The sequence below is a fragment of the Zalophus californianus genome, chromosome 7 (assembly GCF_009762305.2).
Source record: "Zalophus californianus isolate mZalCal1 chromosome 7, mZalCal1.pri.v2, whole genome shotgun sequence".
NCBI classification, from domain to species: Eukaryota; Metazoa; Chordata; class Mammalia; order Carnivora; family Otariidae; genus Zalophus; species Zalophus californianus.
In genome coordinates, this window is record NC_045601.1 from 97,300,090 (window position 1) to 97,319,453 (window position 19,364).

General features: G+C 39.4%; 1 protein-coding gene across 10 annotated transcripts in view; it reads right to left on the minus strand.

Moving 5' to 3' along the window:
• LOC113927670 (muscular LMNA interacting protein) overlaps window positions 1-19,364 on the minus strand; it is a 239,815-nt gene that overhangs the window by 1,511 nt on the left and 218,940 nt on the right. For 7 of the 10 annotated variants that reach the window (XM_027603681.2, XM_027603686.2, XM_027603684.2 and 4 more), the window contains one exon: window positions 5,483-5,536. The exons of 2 other annotated variants lie outside the window; for them this stretch is intronic. In XM_027603681.2, coding sequence (XP_027459482.1) covers window positions 5,483-5,536 — 54 coding nt within the window. Of the gene's footprint in view, window positions 1-5,482; window positions 5,537-17,196; window positions 17,274-19,364 lie in introns of all 10 variants that reach the window. One more of the 10 variants, XR_003521705.2, reaches the window with a different exon arrangement.

The window sequence follows — 19,364 nt, forward strand, 5'->3', positions numbered from 1 at the left end:
GCTTTCATCATCTGGGATTCTCCGAAGCTTTAAAATAGAAGGAGGAAATGACTAAATCGCATCGCCTTTGCTTTCTAGCAAATAAAAACTACCATCTATTTGTTTTTCCTGAAAGTACCAACATTTGGTGGTGAATACTACAGGAGATTTAAAGGAATCATCATCCTTTAGCTAATGCTTATGAAGTGTTAGGTATTTTATATGCTAAGCACTTTGCAGGCATAAATGCAGATCTTCACCATTATCCCTTGATCTCATTTTACAGAGAATGAAATTGAGGCTCAAAAAGATTAAATATCATGCCCAAGCCCACAGCATTTGAAATTAAACCCTAGCCTACCCAGTGTTTTCTATTTGTTTTTGTTGGTGGGGTAGTCATTAGTCTGTCTTAGCCACGTACGAAAACCCATATAGTGTGTCTGGCTTGTAAATGTTCAACTGTGTCATTGGAAGTATTTAAACAGAAGTCGTGTAAGGATACAAGTACAGACAGGATCGTAACATTATTCAATTCAAATCCTCTGAATTCTTTTCATAGAAGATTTATAAATTATGTAAGTAATTAAGTCAGATTGAAGAGGAAGAGGTAGTTCATCCTCCGTTGCCATGCTGGCAAACTCAGCACTATTTCTCAGTTCTTCCTGAACCCACTGGCAGATCAAAGTAATGTCTGGCATCACAGGTCAGCAGCTGGTTTGAAATGATGCATCATGCTATGACAGGTAGAGTCAGAGTTTTCAACATTTTGTGAAGTTTTTAGTTTCCTTTGCCAATCTCAGTACATAAAGCATTAAATAACTTGGGGAAAACAAAGGTCTGACATTTCAGAAAGATGAAGTTCATTAATAAAATAAATAAATAAATCCTTATGTTTCAGACTAGCCCCCTGGTAGCTAAGCCTCGGGATTTTTCTCACGCTGCCAGTTGAACAACACGCTTATTTTGGATATAAGAAAATATAAATAAGAAAGAATTTAAGACATTTTTAAAAATCATAATTTTGAAGGGACTCAAATTCTAATTTTTTTATTTTGAGTGAACTTTGGGTAATAAGTAATGTGGGGTTGTAAAACTTTAAGCCAATGTTACCGAAAGCATTTCTTAAAAGAATGTGCTGTGTAAATTTTTTATTCCCTTTTTATTCAAAACCATTCATGTATACTTTTCTCTGCCAGATGAAAGCAAAATGATCTACATATGTGCCCTTATAAGTATGAAACCAGACTTCATGTATCCAGAAAAAAGGTTATTTCCAGGAAATGTATACTCATTGCTCCCTGAAAGATTTTAAATGTATTTTGGACATTTACATAACTACTAACTTTGGTGTGAAAACACAAGATCTAGTATTAGAATTCATTTTCCAGAAGCCAGAAGCTATAAAATGTACAGTAATTAAGGGTCCTATAAAGGTAGCCTTTTAGTAATATTCCATATAGAGAAAAGTAGTATTCTCTATAGAGAATATAGGTATAATGGATGCTAAAGAGCATCCCATTGAATCTGGGGTCAAAACATTTAATATCTGGGGCACCTGGGTGGCTCAGTCGTTAAGCGTCTGCCTTCGGCTCAGGTCATGATCCAAGGGTCCTGGGATTGAGTCCCACATTGGGCTCCCTGCTTGGCGGGAAGCCTGCTTCTCCCTCTCCCATGCTCCCTGCTTGTGTTCCCGCTCTCTCTGTCTCTTTGTTAAAAAAAAAAAAAACACATTTAATATCTGGATGACTTGAGCTCCAAATACTTATTAGCCCTGATCTAATTTTGCTTATCTTGAAAAATTAGCACACAGAGTAATGTAAGTCCATCTAGTTCCCTGATTTCTGCTCAGCTTTACCATGACTCTCATAACAATGCAAAACCCAACAATAATCTATTGAGATGAATTCAAAGGAGAGACCCCAACTCGTCGAATCCCTACCTCTCCTATATTAGATTGAACATGGCCCTAGAAAAGAAAAATAAATGACACTTGTGCCTTTCTATTGACTTCAGAGTAAGACTTTCAGATTGCAGTTCTGCCCCTTGTTGACCAGTTGAAAGAACAAAGAGAAATTAAAAAGAAGAGGCTTCATTCTCCTTTTTGAAAATAAAGGAAGTTGGGCGTCTGGGTGACTCAGTCAGTCCAACTCTTGGTTTCGGCTCAGGTCATGATCTCATGGGTTGCGAGATTGAGCCCTGCACTGGCTCCTTACTCAGCGGGGATTCTACTAGAAGATTCTCTCCCTCTGCTCATTCCCCCACTAAAATAAATAAATAAATCTTTATAAAAAGAAAACATGGGAAGCAATTTCCCTCCCTCCTTCGTAGAGCATTCACTTTAAAAAACTTGTCATTGTAAATACATTCTTCTCCCTTGGAAATATGGAAATATATATGTATATATATATTCAACGGGCATTTTGTCAGCTTTAAGACCCAGGAATGTCTTTCTCAAGGACTTTGAGAACACTTCCTTTGTAAGTAAATGTCCGGGTGAGACTGTACCCTTATTTCCTAGTTTCTGAGAGCCTAACTTTAGCTGATACCTGCTCCAAGTTGTAAAACTGACTCTTGTCATCAAGATAGGAAAAGTGTAATTTTGTTTGCGTAAAGCCAAATAACTAACACAGTTTCCCTAATTGCCAGGCAATTTAGAGTGAACTATATATAATAAATACTACTGTGAAATCTTCTTACTTGAGGATGAATTGAATTATTGTTTATTTTGAGAACCGTGTATATAATGGATTGTATCTGCTTGGCCATATGAAGGGTGAGATTTCTTCCCGTCTTTGCAATCTCTGTGATTGTGATGATTATCACATTCTGGTTTAATGCTTATTTAATAACAAAAGTGTTTCCTTTCTCTACTATCTCTAAGAAGATGATTTCTGGGCTGGCAGAATTTTTTTAAAGTTCTATTTCCCCAAAATAGGCAGGGGGCTTACAACCCAGGAAAGTCATTTTGATGGGGTGCCAAATCTGCGCTAGGAATGTCCTTCTCTTTCTCATTGCCTCGTCTACCTGGACGCCTGAGCAGGGTGGCTATCCATTCAGGTGCTCATATTATTTGCGTTTATTAGATACATTTACTCTGGCTCTCTAGCCAGTTGTCTATCAAAGCATATGAACTTTCTTTTAATCAGCAGTTAATATTATCCAGATTCTGAGTTCTTGCCTGAGATTACAACCTTGAACTCGGAAATCCAAGATTTCTCAAAGCCTGATTTTGAGAAATAACATTTATCGGAAATTGCCTCAAGGGAACAGAGTGGGCCCATTTCTCTTGATAATTTCATGTTTACCCTTGAATCAAACCAGAAAATGAGAGTGGCTTCCATGCGCAAGATACAAGACACTTATTTTCTCTGTCCTATGTTCTCATCTGGAGAATAGAGATAAAGGAACGAGACGTGTGTCCCCTAAGATTAGAACTTTAAACATCAATGGAGGTTCTGGAATTCAAAATAAAATAACCACGAAATGCTTATATGCACCACAGCAGCAAATCAGTCATAGTCACCTTGCTAGCACTATTGTTATCTTGCCAACTCTTAAATGTTTATCAAAAATCTGCAAAGAGAAGGAATGAGAAAACAGGAGAAGAATTTGCCTAGTATGTGTTTATGGGCAGTTGGTGAATGATTAGCTCTCAAGTTGTGTTAATAGCAAGTGGATCCAAAAGGTCAGAATCAACTGCATCTAATCATGTTTTTGGAAATCAATTGACCCTCAAGTTAAAAATAAAATAGGCCCAGGACTGCATGTAGCAGGCCATGTGAAGAGCAGCAGGTCTGATTCTATGTCATTCCCCAGTATGACTTTCACAATTAAGCCTGAGGAAAGAGAAGTGGGCTATAGAATGATTGTGGATCAGAGTTGCTGAATTCACAAGATATGATGAATACAATCAGAAATAATTGTTGCTACTAGAATTTAATTTCCTCTAAGTAACTCTACTCAGAAATCATTTACCTCAGGCAGGGAGTTTGCTATAAATTAGATGGTGTTATATATACACCTACTTTGGAAATTGTTCACACCTGCTGCCTTGGTGTGAACAATTGACATGTATGAAAGTGACCTCTGAAAATCGATCAGGTCAAATCAAAATTTAGGGATGTCATCTGCTTGTATGAGGGTTCATCACTGGCCAAGTGTTTTTTAAAGTGCCATATAAAATGCTAAATAAAATATCCTTTGGAATGTAATACCCCCCACCCAACCCCCCACACTCAGCTTGCACCAAAGGCTATGCCAAGATTTTCCAAACTTGCATGGAATATCAAAGAAAACAGAAAGAAATGTTAGGTTTTACTAAGAAAATTGCAGTGAATCTCAACGTAGACCAGAGCTCTCAAAATTAACCTACCAGGTTAAGGCACATGTTAAATCTTTATCATGCTAGACAGAAATATGTGACTCAATTTTTTATTAATTCAAAGCATTCCCCGAAACAAACTTCTTTAGGATTCTCCTGTTTTACTTTCAAATTTTTGTTTCCGAAATTGAAAAACTTATTTGCTTTCCTAAACCATCAAGAAAGGAGCTAGAAATTGAAGATCTCAAGTCTTGTTGCCTATTTGTACCACCTGGAGAGATTTTCAAACAACCAAAGCCTTTGCCCCCTTCGGAGATCTTGACTAAGTTTGCCTGGAGTGAAACCCTGCTACTGGGGCTTTTAAAAACTCCCAGTGGATTCTACTGTTCAGCCAGAGTTGAGAACACATTAAGAGCCTGTGCTCTTAAGAACTCGACCATACTCTGTCCAGTTCTCTATCCAAATCTCTAGCTATACTACCTAAATCTTTCTTTTTTTTTTTTTTTAAAGATTTTACTTATTTATTCGAGAGAGAGTGAGAGAGCACAAGCAGGGGGAGCCGCAGAGGGAGAGGGAGAAGCAGGCTCCCCGCTGAGCAAGGAGCCCGATGCGGGACTCGACCCCAGGACCCCAGGACCATGACCTGAGCCGAAAGCAGCTACACATTTGTATGAAAATCAGAGGCTACATTTCAGTTGGCATGTTTTTGCCTACATGCTACCTGACGTAAGCAGAATTTACCAGGGGATCAGAGGCAGGGCTCCGTGAGTTCAGCAGACATTCCCCAGTGAGCTGAAATGGAGACACCAGGAGATCTGGGGTCTCTGATTCACAAGACCCACCATAAGTATTATGGACACCCTTTGACCATCAAGAGAAGACAACAGGGTTTCACATATGAATCCAAGGTGGAAATCTCAAAGATAGACACTGGGGAGCTGGTTTGTGATTAAGGTGCTACACACATGGGTACCTCTAAAACCACCTTCCACATTATGAAGCAAGAATTTACTTACCTATCAGTTACTTCTGAATACCATGAAGTGGGCCAGTTAGTTTTATTTCTTTTTAAAGGAGATAAAAGCATGATCTTATTAATATTTTTTAAAATAAGATTTATTTCTACAATCTAATACCACATGGAAATGGATAACTGCATCTCTAATTGTATCTTACATTTACCTCTTTGGAATCAAGAGTTTCATGTTCAGGAATAGCCACCATTGGATGACTCAGCTTCACAGAAAAGATGCCCAGGATGACATTGGGGGGTAGAAGTGAGGAGAAATAAATGTTTACATTTCACTTAAATAAACAATGATATACGTATATTATTGCTGATCACAGTAGATTCTTCCAAGTGTAAATATTTGATTTGAACTGATTTGTGATTAAAACAAGGGAAGATATTCTTGACGTGGAAAAAAAAATTGGCAATGGTGAATTCTTTGAGCATAAGAACACATCTTATGTATCATTGTATCCCACATAAACTCTGACAGTGTCTGGCATATAGTATAGACACTTATTAATTGTTTATTGATTGAATGAATTGTTAAAACACACTGACAGATTTCACAGGGAGGAAATGAGCTATATTTATGTCTCAGCCCTCACAATAGGCCTCAAACTGAAAAGCTCCAAAGCAAAAGAAACAAATCATGCTTAGACCCACAGTGAATGCAGATGTTCCTACAGATAGTAAATGCTTACCTGGAATAAAAACATTGTTCATTACTGCAAACAGTAATAATCTCAACATACAAGGACTTCATAAACATTGTAATCTTATAGGATATGTTGTTATAATGTAGTTTATAACACAGTGACTTTTTCACAGAAAAGAGTTTTTGTGCTTCTATAGGAATTTGATTATTGCATTGGTCATCCGAGCATTAGACATACACTTAAACCTATTAAGATAGAAGAAATACATAGATAATGCAAGAAAGAGAGGCAGAATGAGGGACCCACGCACATGGAGAGCAGGGGAGAGCTATCATTCATAATAAATCTACTTGCCCCTCTCGTTTGCCATCTCTCCTCATTCCAACGTCAGGGTTGTGCCAAGAACATTCCTTGTTTTGTTATTGTCCTGGGCAAATCAGGAGTATGAAAATAATTGCCCAGCTTTCACTCTCAGGCAGGTCCTGATGTGATCAGTAACTCAGTAGAAGAGCGCCTACTTCCTAATCCTCCAGTAAAACTCAGCAATCTGGCCTCGGCCCCAGGACCATGATAGTTTTGGCTGCTGGGAAGGCCAAAGAGGTCCTTTTTCACCTTTCCTCAGGCTTCCCTCCCTCTGTGCCAGCGAATTTTCAAGAATGGAGCCTGTTTTTACCTAAAGTTACAGTTTCACTAAATCCCAAACATGACACTCTGTTCCCAACTATGAAGTCCCCTGGGTATCATAACATCAGGATTCCTGGCTGCCTGAGGCCATTGCTTTAAATAGAAGCATGATCTGGCCCCAGAGCCAACTGGAGATCTAAATAGCATTCCAGAAATCAGCCGGAAGTGTTTACTTTCTCTTGTTCTTCAGGGTCTCCTGAGATCCTCAGCATGGCTCAGGACTGGACCCTATGTACCATTTCAAACCTTAGACCCAGGTAATTGGTCCTGGAGGCAGCAGACTCTTTAGCATACCTAGGCTATGCAGTAGTAATTATATAAATCATCAGAGTTTGCACAATGTCAAATTTTCACTCTCCTAGTCTCCTAAAATAGAATAGGATAAAGATCCTAAAATTTAAAATGTTGGAACTCTTCCAATAAGATGTTCAGCTAAGACTAGAAAAGTGATGGAGCAATTATGTAATACCTATTTTTACATTCCATTCCTTCTTTCCAATATAGGTACTCATTCATTTAAATCCATTTCATTTTAATCTTGAATTTCAAAAACTATGTGTTAATGGCCCTAATCAACAAAAGAGAACAGAAAATGACTAATCCTGATTAATTGGTAATCCCCAAATCATTTATGTTTGGCTTTGGAATACTTTCTTCTATTTATGATTTTTTTTATCATGGTGGGCTTGCCTTTGTATTATCCTCAAACTGACGGAAAATGTAAAATAAAATGTGATATTAATACCTTTGAAGGGTAACAGATTTAGCCATAATAATTATGTACTCGCATGACACATTCATCACATGTATTTGTTTCGTTTTCACGACAATCTGGTGAGGTGAGCACTAGTATTACCCTGTTTCACAGATGAGGAAACCAAAGCACAGAGAGGCAGAATGACTTATTCCAGGTCTGGAACTAGTATGTGGCAGAGCCATGACTGGAATCCAGATGAAAATTCCACACACTGTGCTTTCAAAGCAAGGATGAAGTGGTAATATGCCAGGAAGGTACTCAGGAGACGGGATGGGGGGGCAAAGGGAAGGGAGTGCTGTGTGCCATTTCATAAAAGGAAGAGCCATGGATTAAAGGCATGAGTGCCCCATTCAGAGGCCAGAAGCAGTCAGGAGTGCCTGGTGTGGCTATGAAGGGCCATATTGGAGACATAATACAATGGAATTTATGTGTCAGATAAGGAGTCTGGCTTCATTCTCCAGGCAACGAGAAACCACGGAAGTACTTTAAGCAAGAAAAGGGGCATGTGTGATCAGATTTTCATTTCAAAAAATGTCTATGTGGCTGATATGCAAAATACGGAAGGTGGGGGAGGGGGGAGGCGCTTGGAAGATTTAAGTAATCTGAGGGAGAGAATGAAGAAGAAGGTTTAGACTAAAGCATTGCCTTAGAGTATGGAATAGACTCAAGATTTTCCTGGGTGACTCTAGACCCCCTACTCTCTAGGATGAGTGAGGAAGCATCAAGCAGACATGTCGATATGTTACTGATTAGGGAAGACACACTGAAGCACTGGAGAGAAATAATGCTGAATGCTGATATCTCTGCTGAATGGAGAGATTTTGTAGTGCGGGAGGCCTAGAGATGCTAGGTGCGGGGGGCAGGGCAGCATTCCATAAAACATGGTTTGAAAATCTTCTCACAATCAGAATGGAGACAGGGACACTAAAACATTAAAATAAATTCTGCAGGGCCACCTGGCTGGCTCAGTCAGTATAGCAAACAACTCTTGATCTCAGGGTCTAAGTTCAAACCCCATGTTGGGCATTGAGCCTACTTATAAAAAATAAAATAAAATAAAATATTCTAAATAGGTGAGTGGTGTGCTATCCAGAGAGTAGGTGTACACTGAAGGCCAGATTCATCCAAGCCTGTTTACTTGGTCATAAGTGTTCTATAAAGCAAATTACTATTATGCCTCAAAACACACACACACACACATACACACACACATGAAAAGTTACTAATTTTATCATCAGAACACTATTCATAGGAGGATCAGTGAAATAGAAAGCTCAGATGAAATGAGACAAAACATACTTTTATCCTGGATGGAAACTCATGTCCTGGATATTGTATACCAGATTAATTGGACCTTCATTCACTCACTAGTGTGGGATAATCAACAAGTGGTATTTGAATAAAATGTTCAGTTGATTTTTATTACGCTCTTGATCACAGCTGCCACCAAACTCATATAAAGCCTTGTGAAGTGTTTGTTACCAGTGTGGCTTTCTCATAAATGTCACTGCTTCTCCCAAGGTAACGTGAACTTGTCTAACAAAGACAGATAAATGCCCTCAAACCAACTGGAGAAATGAGAACCCCGAAAACTAGAAAAAAAAGAAAATATGCAAAATGTGGTTGAATCACTTCATTAAGTCTTGACTCTACATGAGAAATGGAATTCAAAGCTCTAGCTTTGGTGAAGGAGCTCTCCCTCCCGCACAAAGATGAAGTAGGTTTTCTTGTCTGCCAGAAATCATGAAGCTGAGAAAGTGTTGCAAGAAATGTTAACATTTTAAAATCACCAAGGGTGCTACAAATGCTATTCAGAATTCAGCTCTTTGGAGGGCGCCTGGGTGGCTCAGTTGGTTAAGCATCTGCCTTCAGCTCGGGTCATGATCCCAGGGTGCTGGGATTGAGCCCAGCTTCGGGCTCTCAGCTTGGTGGGGAGTCTGCTTGTCCCTCTCCCTTTGCCCCTCCTCTCTTTCTCTCTTTCAAATAAATAAAATATTTAAAAAAAGGATTTAGTCCTTTGGAATTGCTTTTTGGCTGAACCACACTCCATTTGTCTTTGGTAAGCTGTACCTTCTACTTCCGTTGCCCCATCTAGACTTGTGAACCACTCCAGCTACAATGCAACCTTCCTAAGAACATCTCTCAAAAATAGATGTGACAAACTGTTGTAGCACTATCGACATAAAATCATGTATTTCATAAATATGATATTGCCATCAGGAGAGCGTAAGCCTTTGGAAGTCATGTGGATTATGTGTTTTTCATTTTAAGGTCCTCTGCACCTGGCACGGGACCCACTCAGCACCGAGTACAACTAAATGATCACTGGGTAAATAGATGAATGAAAGAAAGAATGAATGAGATGGCTAAAGAAAAGAGGATTTTCTGGCCTGCAAGATTAAAGAATTCTGAATTAGTGAGCAATTAGGACTTGTTACTGCATTCCTAAAAATGTCCTCATTTATATGCCAGGGACCTTGGAACTAGAACTATCACACACGTGTGTTCTGTTTGACCCTTGCAATTCTTTTGCCTGAAAAGGAACTGAATTTAATTGTCCGTGTTGGAGGCTACAACTCTCCATGCAGGTCTGTGTTTCTGGTTGCTCTTGAACTGCCTAAAGGTCTTACAACACCGGGCCTGCCAACATCTAGATCTGTAGAGCCACCTGGCTGTGTTCGATGAAGCTGAATGTCTTCATGTCAACATAGTCCCCACCATCCTGCTAAGAGGAGACCAAGGGTCAGAAGTCACCTGTTACCATGCTTCTACCTATATAACTGGCTTGCTTCATTCATTTTGGGGATCTGCCTGGGCAAAGAAAGCATTTGAGTTCTTAATCCCTCATTTATAACATATCCCAGTGCACAGGAAACACCTGGGGAGTCTTATCATCTTTACATTCTGACACAGTAGGTCTGGAGAGGGCCCTAGACCCTGCATTTCTAAGTGGCTCCCAGCTGATGCCAACGCTACCACAGGTTGAATAAGGAGGCCACAGCCAACATTTTTGTATGAACTGAGGGATAGATAGTTTTCAAATATTTATCTACTCACAACTGAAATTAACCATATTCAAAATGTCCTAATCAATTAGGCTGTATTACAGTCATATAATTACATAATTTACCACAGATCTTTTTAATTAAGTACCTACTAGTGTGCCCGACATGTTGCTAGATGTTAGGGATATAAAGGTGAAAAAAAGACATTGTCCCTGCCCTTGGAGACCACAGAGCAGTGGGAGAGACAGATCTTAATGATTTAATCAGGAATATAGAGAAAAAAAACATGAAATAATGTGTTAGGAAGTAAGAGACCAGAGGGCTGTGAGGGTTCAAAACAGAAATCTGACCTGGTCTAGAAGGATGAAGGAAATCTCTTTCCAAGAGACTGAATCTAAAGGATAAGTGTCCTAGTAGAGAGAAGGGGTATAGAGAGTGAATACGGGGTTAATAGCTGAAAAGAGATTACTCACAGGCTGAAGGGAAGAGAGGGAGAAAATTCAGAGTGCATGGGCACAGTGAGTCGGAGAACGGCAGGAACTGAGGCTAGGCAACTCCACTTAGGATGGAAAAGAGGAAGCCCTTCCAAATGCGTGTTAAGTGAATGAAGACTATTCAACACAGGTTTGTCTCATTTCCCGTAAAGACTTCCAGCTGCTGGAGGTTCGGGTCCATCATACCCTAGTCATTATGCACCAAACACTAACTGATCGACTTCATTGCTCAAGAGTCTATGCCTTGTACAAAACGGGCAGTGCTCCAAGTTTTCCCTTACTGAGGGCAGTTGTGCTATGAGGAAAAACCTGCTCTCAGTGACAGGCAGAAACACGCTACTCCTACCCCTATGTCTTAAAGAATTCATCTGCATTAGCCTAAAATATTTTTTAAAATTCCAAAACATCTGTAGTTTAAATATGTAGTATTAGAATTTAAAGTTGCAGCATCTATTTTTGCCCAAAGGTTTTAAAAATTTGCCCACGCCAGGGGCACCTGGGTGGCTCAAGTGGTTGAGCATCACTCAGGCTCTTGGTTTTGACTCAGGTCATGATCTTGGGGATCTTAAGATCGAGCCCCACATGGGGTTCCACACTCACCTTGGGGTCTGCTAGAGATTCTTTCCTCCTCCCTCTCCCTTCTCCTCTGTTCCTCCCCCTCCCCATGCTCGCACAGGCTCACTTGCACTCTCTCTCTTTGAAATAAATAAAATCTTAAAAAAAAAAAAAATTCCCCTTGCCAGGGGTGCCTGGCTGGCTCAGTCAGTAGGGTGTGTGACTCTTGATCTCAGAGTAATAAGTTCAAGCCCGGAGCTCAAGCCTCTATTGGGTGTACAGATTACTTAAGTCCTAATTTTTTTTTTTTTTTTTTTTTTTTTTGCTTATGCCATTAACTGCCTGTGTGACTTAGGGAACATCACTTTGTCTCTGGGCTTGGTTTCCTCATCTTTAAAATCTGGGCCCTAAGTGGATGAGTTCCAGTACCTCCTCTACTTGGATAACTTGGTGAGTGTGTGTAAGCACAACTCTGTTGATTGATAAATGATGCTGTCTCAGACAAAAAGTTCGTTTTGGAATCTCCTTCATTTTTGGAATCTCCTGAAGCACAGCTGAGGTAGAAGTTGTGCCTCTAGTAATGGTAAAAATGAACTCTCCATAAAAAAAAAAAAAAAGAACTCTCCATAGACTCTTACCTGGAATCCTTAATATCAGTTTTTAACAGTGACACTTGCCCCTTGCATGAGCTTTTATAAACACTATTAAGTTTCACAACATCCCTTCCTGTGTTCCCTCAGTATCATCATAAACTCAGCTGGAATTTGATAAACCCAGAGAAACTTGCCATTAAGTGCTGATCATTAATGTCATTATATTGGAGTCTAAGTACCAGTAAGTCTGATACCACTCTAATACCAGTAAGAAAACAAGAATTTTCTGCTCTGATCTTTGTAATGAGTCTTTTGAGATCTGGTTGAACATTTCCAAATTATACTATTTTTACTCTTGGTCTTTTCTCTTTCATCCCAGGAGGCATAGACTTGGGACAGTTAGAATTCCTTCCTCTAAAGACCACTTTCTAAAGGGCAGCTTAATGGAATTTTTTTTTTTTTTCTCATCTACTCTGTGTTCAGCCTGTTTTGAAAACAAGTACCACATCCTTGTGCTTATCCACATTTTTCATCTAGAGTTGCTTCTTTCTCACATGGAAAACCACTTCCCTGAGGGGATTAACTACATCATTCACTTTTTGCATTGCACAGCTCCCAGGTTGTAATGAAAATGGAACGAGATCTATATTCCAACACCATTTTTGTACTCAAATTCCAGAAACTGAAATTGGAATTGACAAGGAAGCATATTTGTTCTCTGTCTTTCCTCTATCCTTCAAGGACACGATTAGTTGCTTGGTACTACAGGCAAAACATCGCTTTCAATTGTGTCAATATCATACTAACACTAATACAATCATAAAATGAATGTCTCTTTCTTCACAGAAGACAGTGGTGGTGAAGTATTTTTCTCCCCCTGTTCTTTCTTTTCTATAGACTATAAGGGCTATTAGCTCTTTCATCCCAATGGGACATATAATAGAAAATAAACAGCTCTGTATTAAGACTCAGCCTGGTAAATATTTTTTTTTCCAGTTCCTGTCCTGCTTTAGTCTCATCCCAGCTGTTCCTAATTTGCAACCAGTTATCCCAAGTTGCAAGAAACCTATCCCAGAACCCAGGAGCGTGTCCACAGATGTCAGTCAGTGTATTACAAAAATTTGGAAAAGTGTTTCTTAAGAGGAGGAACAGGCACAAATGTGATGGGGCCAATCTGTGTTCCCCCAGACCTCCAGAGAACCCCTACCAGACCCCATTCTGCTCTGCCCTAACACTACACTCCCAGTAGCATCTTTGAGAATGTAAGGAGGGGAGGTTGAAGAGGGAGAAGTTGTGTAAATGATTCCTCGGCAGATGAGCTGAGGGCCGTCTGACTATAAGACTCAGGAAAGTAAGAATCCCTTTCAGAATCCCTCAGGAATGGTTGGGATCTAAGACCAAGCTGCAGTAGGCACTGCAGGATCAGAGAGCTGGGGCAAGATGGTGGGTAGGCAGCGGGTGTGCTGACAGTTTAAAGGTGTATGGCAGACATGGTGAGAGTGTTAGGAAGGACTCACATCGTTCACAAACTGTAGTGTGAAACAATGTATGGAAAGATGGAGGAATGGGGTCCAACACAAGGAGGTGGGGCAGACAGGCTACATACAGGAGGCAGCCCTCCACTTCAAATCTCCTCTCTGGTTAATCTGTCTTCTTATACTCCTTGCTAAGTTCCTGACAGAACCACATCCTAACAATCATGGTAATTTTTATTTAAACCTCAAACCATAATAGGTGTAGTATTTACTAAGTGTAGAAGCCCATAGAAAACCCCTATGTTACGTTATGTTATGTTATGTTATGTTATGTTATGTTATGTTATGTTATTAGTAGGTTTCAGCCATTCCAAAGACTGAGATATTTTGAAAATTAAGATAAAAATACTTACAATGCTACCAAATTTGTCTAAGATTTTTATCACCTGGAATTTGATAAACTGTTGAATAGTCATTGAAACATTGAAGCATAAAATATATTCTCAGGCATATGAGGCCTCAGAGTATTTGCCAAGTAAGAACTGCCTTAAAAAACCTTCTTGGTTCAAGGACTCAAATAAGAAAAAAAAAAAAAAAAAAAAACGCAAGAAGATATGGCAAGAAATACAGGAAAGTAGGGTAATAAAACACTTTGAGTAAGGATGGTGTCTCCATGAAGGAAAATCTAGAATAGGGTACATCAACATGATGAGAGGTCATGGAAGGGGCCAAGTGGACTTGTCTTCCTAGAAGATTTAGACACTGATAGGGGTATATGAACATGAATGTGGACTCCAGGCCAAAGGCAATCATAACAAAATAAAACGAATCCCTTTTAGGGGCGCCCGGGTGGCTCAGTCGTTAAGCGTCTGCCTTCGGCTCAGGTCATGATCCCGGGGTCCTGGGATCGAGCCCCGCATCAGGCGCCCTGCTCCGCGGGAAGCCTGCTTCTCCCTCTTCCGCTCCCCCTGCTTGTGTTCCCTCTCTCCCTGTGTCTCTCTCTGTCAAATAAATAAATAAATTCTTAAAAAAAAAAAAAGAATGAATCACTTTTAAACTAGTGAACTAAAGCCATATCTCGTGGGTGGAAAACTAGAAAGAAGAGATAAGAAATTAGAGTAATGGAAAACATAAAATAACATGACAGTATTAAGGTCATGTAATGAGATAATCTCACACATTAAGTCTCTTTAGGTACCACTAAAAATCAAGATCAGAGAACATATGGTCGAGAAAAGATACATACACAAGAAGACATAAAAGCTGAAAATAAAAGGAGGAAAAGATTTACCTATCCGATATGAGCCAATATAAAACTGGAATAGTAATGTTATTATCTTTAAAAATAGACCTTAAGAAAAAAAAATTACAAGGGACAAGAAAAGACATTATATACTAGTAAAAAATAAGTCAATGAACAGAAAGATATGGCCATCATAAACATATATCCTTTTTAAAAAATACATTTATTTATTTGAGAGGGGGGAGGGGCGGAGGGAGAGAGAGAATCTCAAGCAGACTCCCTGCTGAGCACAGAGCCCAACATGGGTTTGATTCCACAACCCCAAGATCATGACCTGAGCCAAAATCAAAAGCCAGACGCTTAACCAACTGAGCCACCCAGGGACCCCAAACATATACTCTTAGTAATACAAAGTATTGAGGTTAGTGGTTGACCTCTAATTCTTTGAGAGTAAAGGAGAGGTCTTATACTTCATCTTAATGCCTCAACAGAACTAAGATAGTGTTTTAACCAACCTGAGGAGGGTTCCAACCCCACAGTCATTTCTTCCGCAAAAGATTTCTATTTGATTCACAGAACATATGGAACATATGGCTTATTGAGGGCAAATGGGTATTATTATTTCATGGCTGTAAATGAAATGTCTGAGTTGTATCAAATCAGTCACACATGGGTAAACTTCAACAAATTTAAAAATGTGAAAAACTGTTTTGCTCATTTTAGTGAAAGGAGTAAAACAGTGGTTATATTAAGCAAGATGAAACCACATAGGAACATTCTGTCCTGAAGTTTCAAAATAAGACTCCTTCACTATGTAAATACCACATGGTATATATGGCTTTTGTTACACTGAATAAGTAAAAGGATAACAAAATAAAGCAATGAGACAAGCAAGTAGGCTGAACTATATAAAACTGATAAAACTTATGTTTTTATAGGTCAAGAACCATTGACTATTTTGAATAATAACTGTTGAATAATGGTGATTTCATGTGGATCAACCTCATACAAAAGACATTTTAAAAAAATCATAGCATTAAAGGATGTTTAGATAAACAACTGTGCTCAAAGGTAAACATATGTATGTTTATAAATACATATATACATATATATATAAACACACACGCTTATATATACATACATATAAAGAGAGACTCAATTTACAAGGACTCAATTTACATAGATGAATGCCTCCATCAGGGTTTTTATTATAGTTCTGGGCCGACAGCTGCCTCCTTCTACAGACCATCGCCCTCAGCTGAAGAGAACATCCTGAACTGAGTTTCTCGATGCTCTCCCACATCAGGGCCCACAACCAAAGACTGACTGATGGGGCTATCAAAAGTCAGCACCTTTTCCTCAAGGGTGGATAACTTTACAACTTACGCTCCCTTCTCCCCTGTGAATTAGGACAAGGCTGACTGCTACCTGGGAACACGTTTGCTCTGCTCTTGGCCCTTTTCAATTAGTGTTCACTCCTCTCATAGAAAGTTTTTTCTGAAGAACACGCCCTCAATAAATCACAAACACCTGAATCCTTGTCTCAGGCTCTGCTTCCAAAGAACCTGATCTAGATACCATGCACTAGGGAAGGGACAGGGGGAGGCTGAGTGCTGTGAAATACAAGCTCATTTTTCCTTTGTGCCTCCCTCTGAACAAGGTGCAAACTGATGGCCGTTTATTTTCTTTATGCCTATAAAAGCACAAGCATGGGCAATAAATTCTAAGGGGCCAGCATGTTATTTTACAAGAGCTTTAAAAATCCTCGTTCTCCAAGTATACTTTTCTTCACTAAAAAAATGCCATCCAGCCTGCCTCCTTCTGCACATTTCTTTCCAATTAGCAAATTCGTAATTTTGCAGATGATCTTATTAAAAGTGTTATAATGAAAAATTTCAGCTAGGTGACAACAAATGAGCTCAGGGACAGGAATGTAAAAATTGATTGTTCTCGGTTTCCTGGAAGAAATCTAAAAGTCAGCTGTTCGTGATTACATTAAGTACATTTTAAGAATGATGACTGGCAATTAGATAACCTGAAACACGCCTGGTTTCAAATGCCAGCTCCCCCCCTCCGTCATTAAGGCATCTATTGTGTTGAAATGTTCTTTTTGCCCTCTAGTGGAGAACCTAACAAAGCATGATTGATACTTCAGTTTTCAGAATTGCTTCTCTTAAAAATATCTACTCACCGGCATTCGTTTTTTTAATGTCAAAAGCCCAATTAATTTGCATTTACCCATTTTGAACAGAACGTTCTTTATGAACATATTATACAAATCATCCATTCTGAAAACAATTTGGCATAGGTAAACAGTGCCCCTGTTTTGGTTTCCCGAAAAATCTAAAAACATTAAAAACCAATTCTGAGTTGGCTTTTTCTCCTATTCCACCCACCTCAAAGGTTTTCTATTCTACAGTACCTGAACAGTTATCCAATTCCCATGAACTCCCAAAGTTGTCAGAAAAGTTTCGGAATTGAGAGCCAGGTGGTTTATCTCTGTGATGATAGAAAATAAATTACCTTGGTTTATTCATGCAGAAGGATTTCTAATTATGTCGATGGAACAAAAACAGATATTATTAATGAAGAGGAGAAAAGGAAGTTTTGAGTCCAAAATTCAAGATGACTTCTTTCAGTAAATGTGGTTGCCAGTCTGTCAAAGTGTTAGACGTCCAGTGGTTCTCTTAACCACTAACCTTTGGAACCGTGGCCGCAGAAAATGGCTGCAGCCTGGGGTTGCAAGGTGAGGAGCACTGTGGGCTTCACGATGAACCCAGGCTCTTCCCCGTAACTCACACCGTGCTCTTGGGTGTGTCACTTTGCATCGTCAGTCTCCAGTTTCCTCATCTGTCGACTGAAGGAAGTCGGATGACCTCAGTGCGGTTAGTTCCAGTCCTGGCCTATAAGGCATTGTTGTTGGACCAGACACAAGTCTGTGATTCCAGGATGGTGGTGGTTGGCGAAGGTGGTGAGGCTATTTCTTTGATTTTAAGCACCAGCTTTGAAGCTAGTTTGCTGGAATCACAGACAAATTATTTACACTCTCTGAGCCTCAGTTTCTTTGTGAAATAAAGGGATTAAAACCTACCTTCGACTGTTTTGAAATGTAAATAAAATGCAGTCTGTGAAGTGAGCGGCATGTTACTTGTGACAACATGGTTGGATCTAGAGGGTATAATTCTAAGTGAAATTAGTTGGAGAAAGACAAATACTGTATGACTTCACTCATATGTGGAATTTAACACACAAAACAAAGAAAAGAAGAGACAAACAAAAAACCCAGACTCCCAGAATTAGAGAACGGGTGGTCGCTGGAGGGGAGGTTGGTGGGGGATGGGTGAAACAGGTGAAGGGGATTAAGAGTCCACTTAACCATGAGGAGCACTGAGCAGTGTATAGAATTGTTGAATCACGATAGTGTACACCTGAAACTAATACAACACTGCTAATCATACCAGAATTAAAAAAATACATTTTAAAAATTAAATTTAAAAAGTAATAAAAATAAACTGGAATGTTTGCCGACTTTTTCCAAATATGAATTTCTTTCTTACAAAATTTCCATGACCCCTCAACTCACACCCTGCTTTCTTCTCACAAATCCGGCTAACCCAGGCGCCCCAGGGATGCAAAGCTGTCCGACAGTCTTACTTCTTGCTAACTTCAAATGGTAGTTCCCCGTCCCACTTGCTTCTTCAATACTCTGGCCTGCTTTCATTTGCTCATGCTTGCCCTGTCCCTTTTCTTTCCTGCCTGACAACCTTCCTGCTGCTATTCCCTCTCACTGGAGTGGAGAGCAGGCCCCCAAGCAGCTTCTTTTCAGACCTCGGCTCAGACATCATGGCCTCATGAAGTCCTTCCTGATTCATCAGACTACATCAGGACTTCTATAACAGATACTCATAACTACTCAGGTGTCTTCTACATGGCAGTTGCCACAATTATCATTAAGTAATGGATTTTTTTGCATATTTAATTTCTGTTTTTCCCAAGTAGAGAAGAATATAGTTGGCCAAGGCCCCTTACATTTCTGTCTAACTGATTTCAGAGTAAGTCCGGCAGAGACACCTAAGGGATACTTAGTAAATCTTTGTGAAATAAATAATGTATGAACTTCCAGGCTCCAGGGTTCCAAGACTTCATGTTGGAATAAAAAGTTGCAAAGTCTATGCTCCTTGTTACTGGTAGGGAATTGGGCTGTTAGACAAGGTTTTTGTAACCTTGAACCAAACCACTTAACTTGGTGTTCATTTTCTCATTTTGAAGCTATGTGCAATTGTAAACTGCTTATCTCAAAGGAGTGTTGCTTTATTCTTGAAATACATCTGTAAAAGAGTTTTCACATCTTTAGATCCAAATATTTACAGCTTACATTAGAAAAACAATTTTTTTTTATTTCAAAGCCCTCTCAGCCTTTGAACCAGTAGGTGAAGTTTAGAATACTTTATATTTTCCCTTCTCCAGCTAAATCACAATCTGCCGCAACTTCTGTAGATTAATCTCTGTTAAAATATCAGAAGAAACCTCAAAAAGAAAAAAAATTCTCCTTTCAGATGAGCTACTAAAAAGCTTAACCCACGTTGGAAA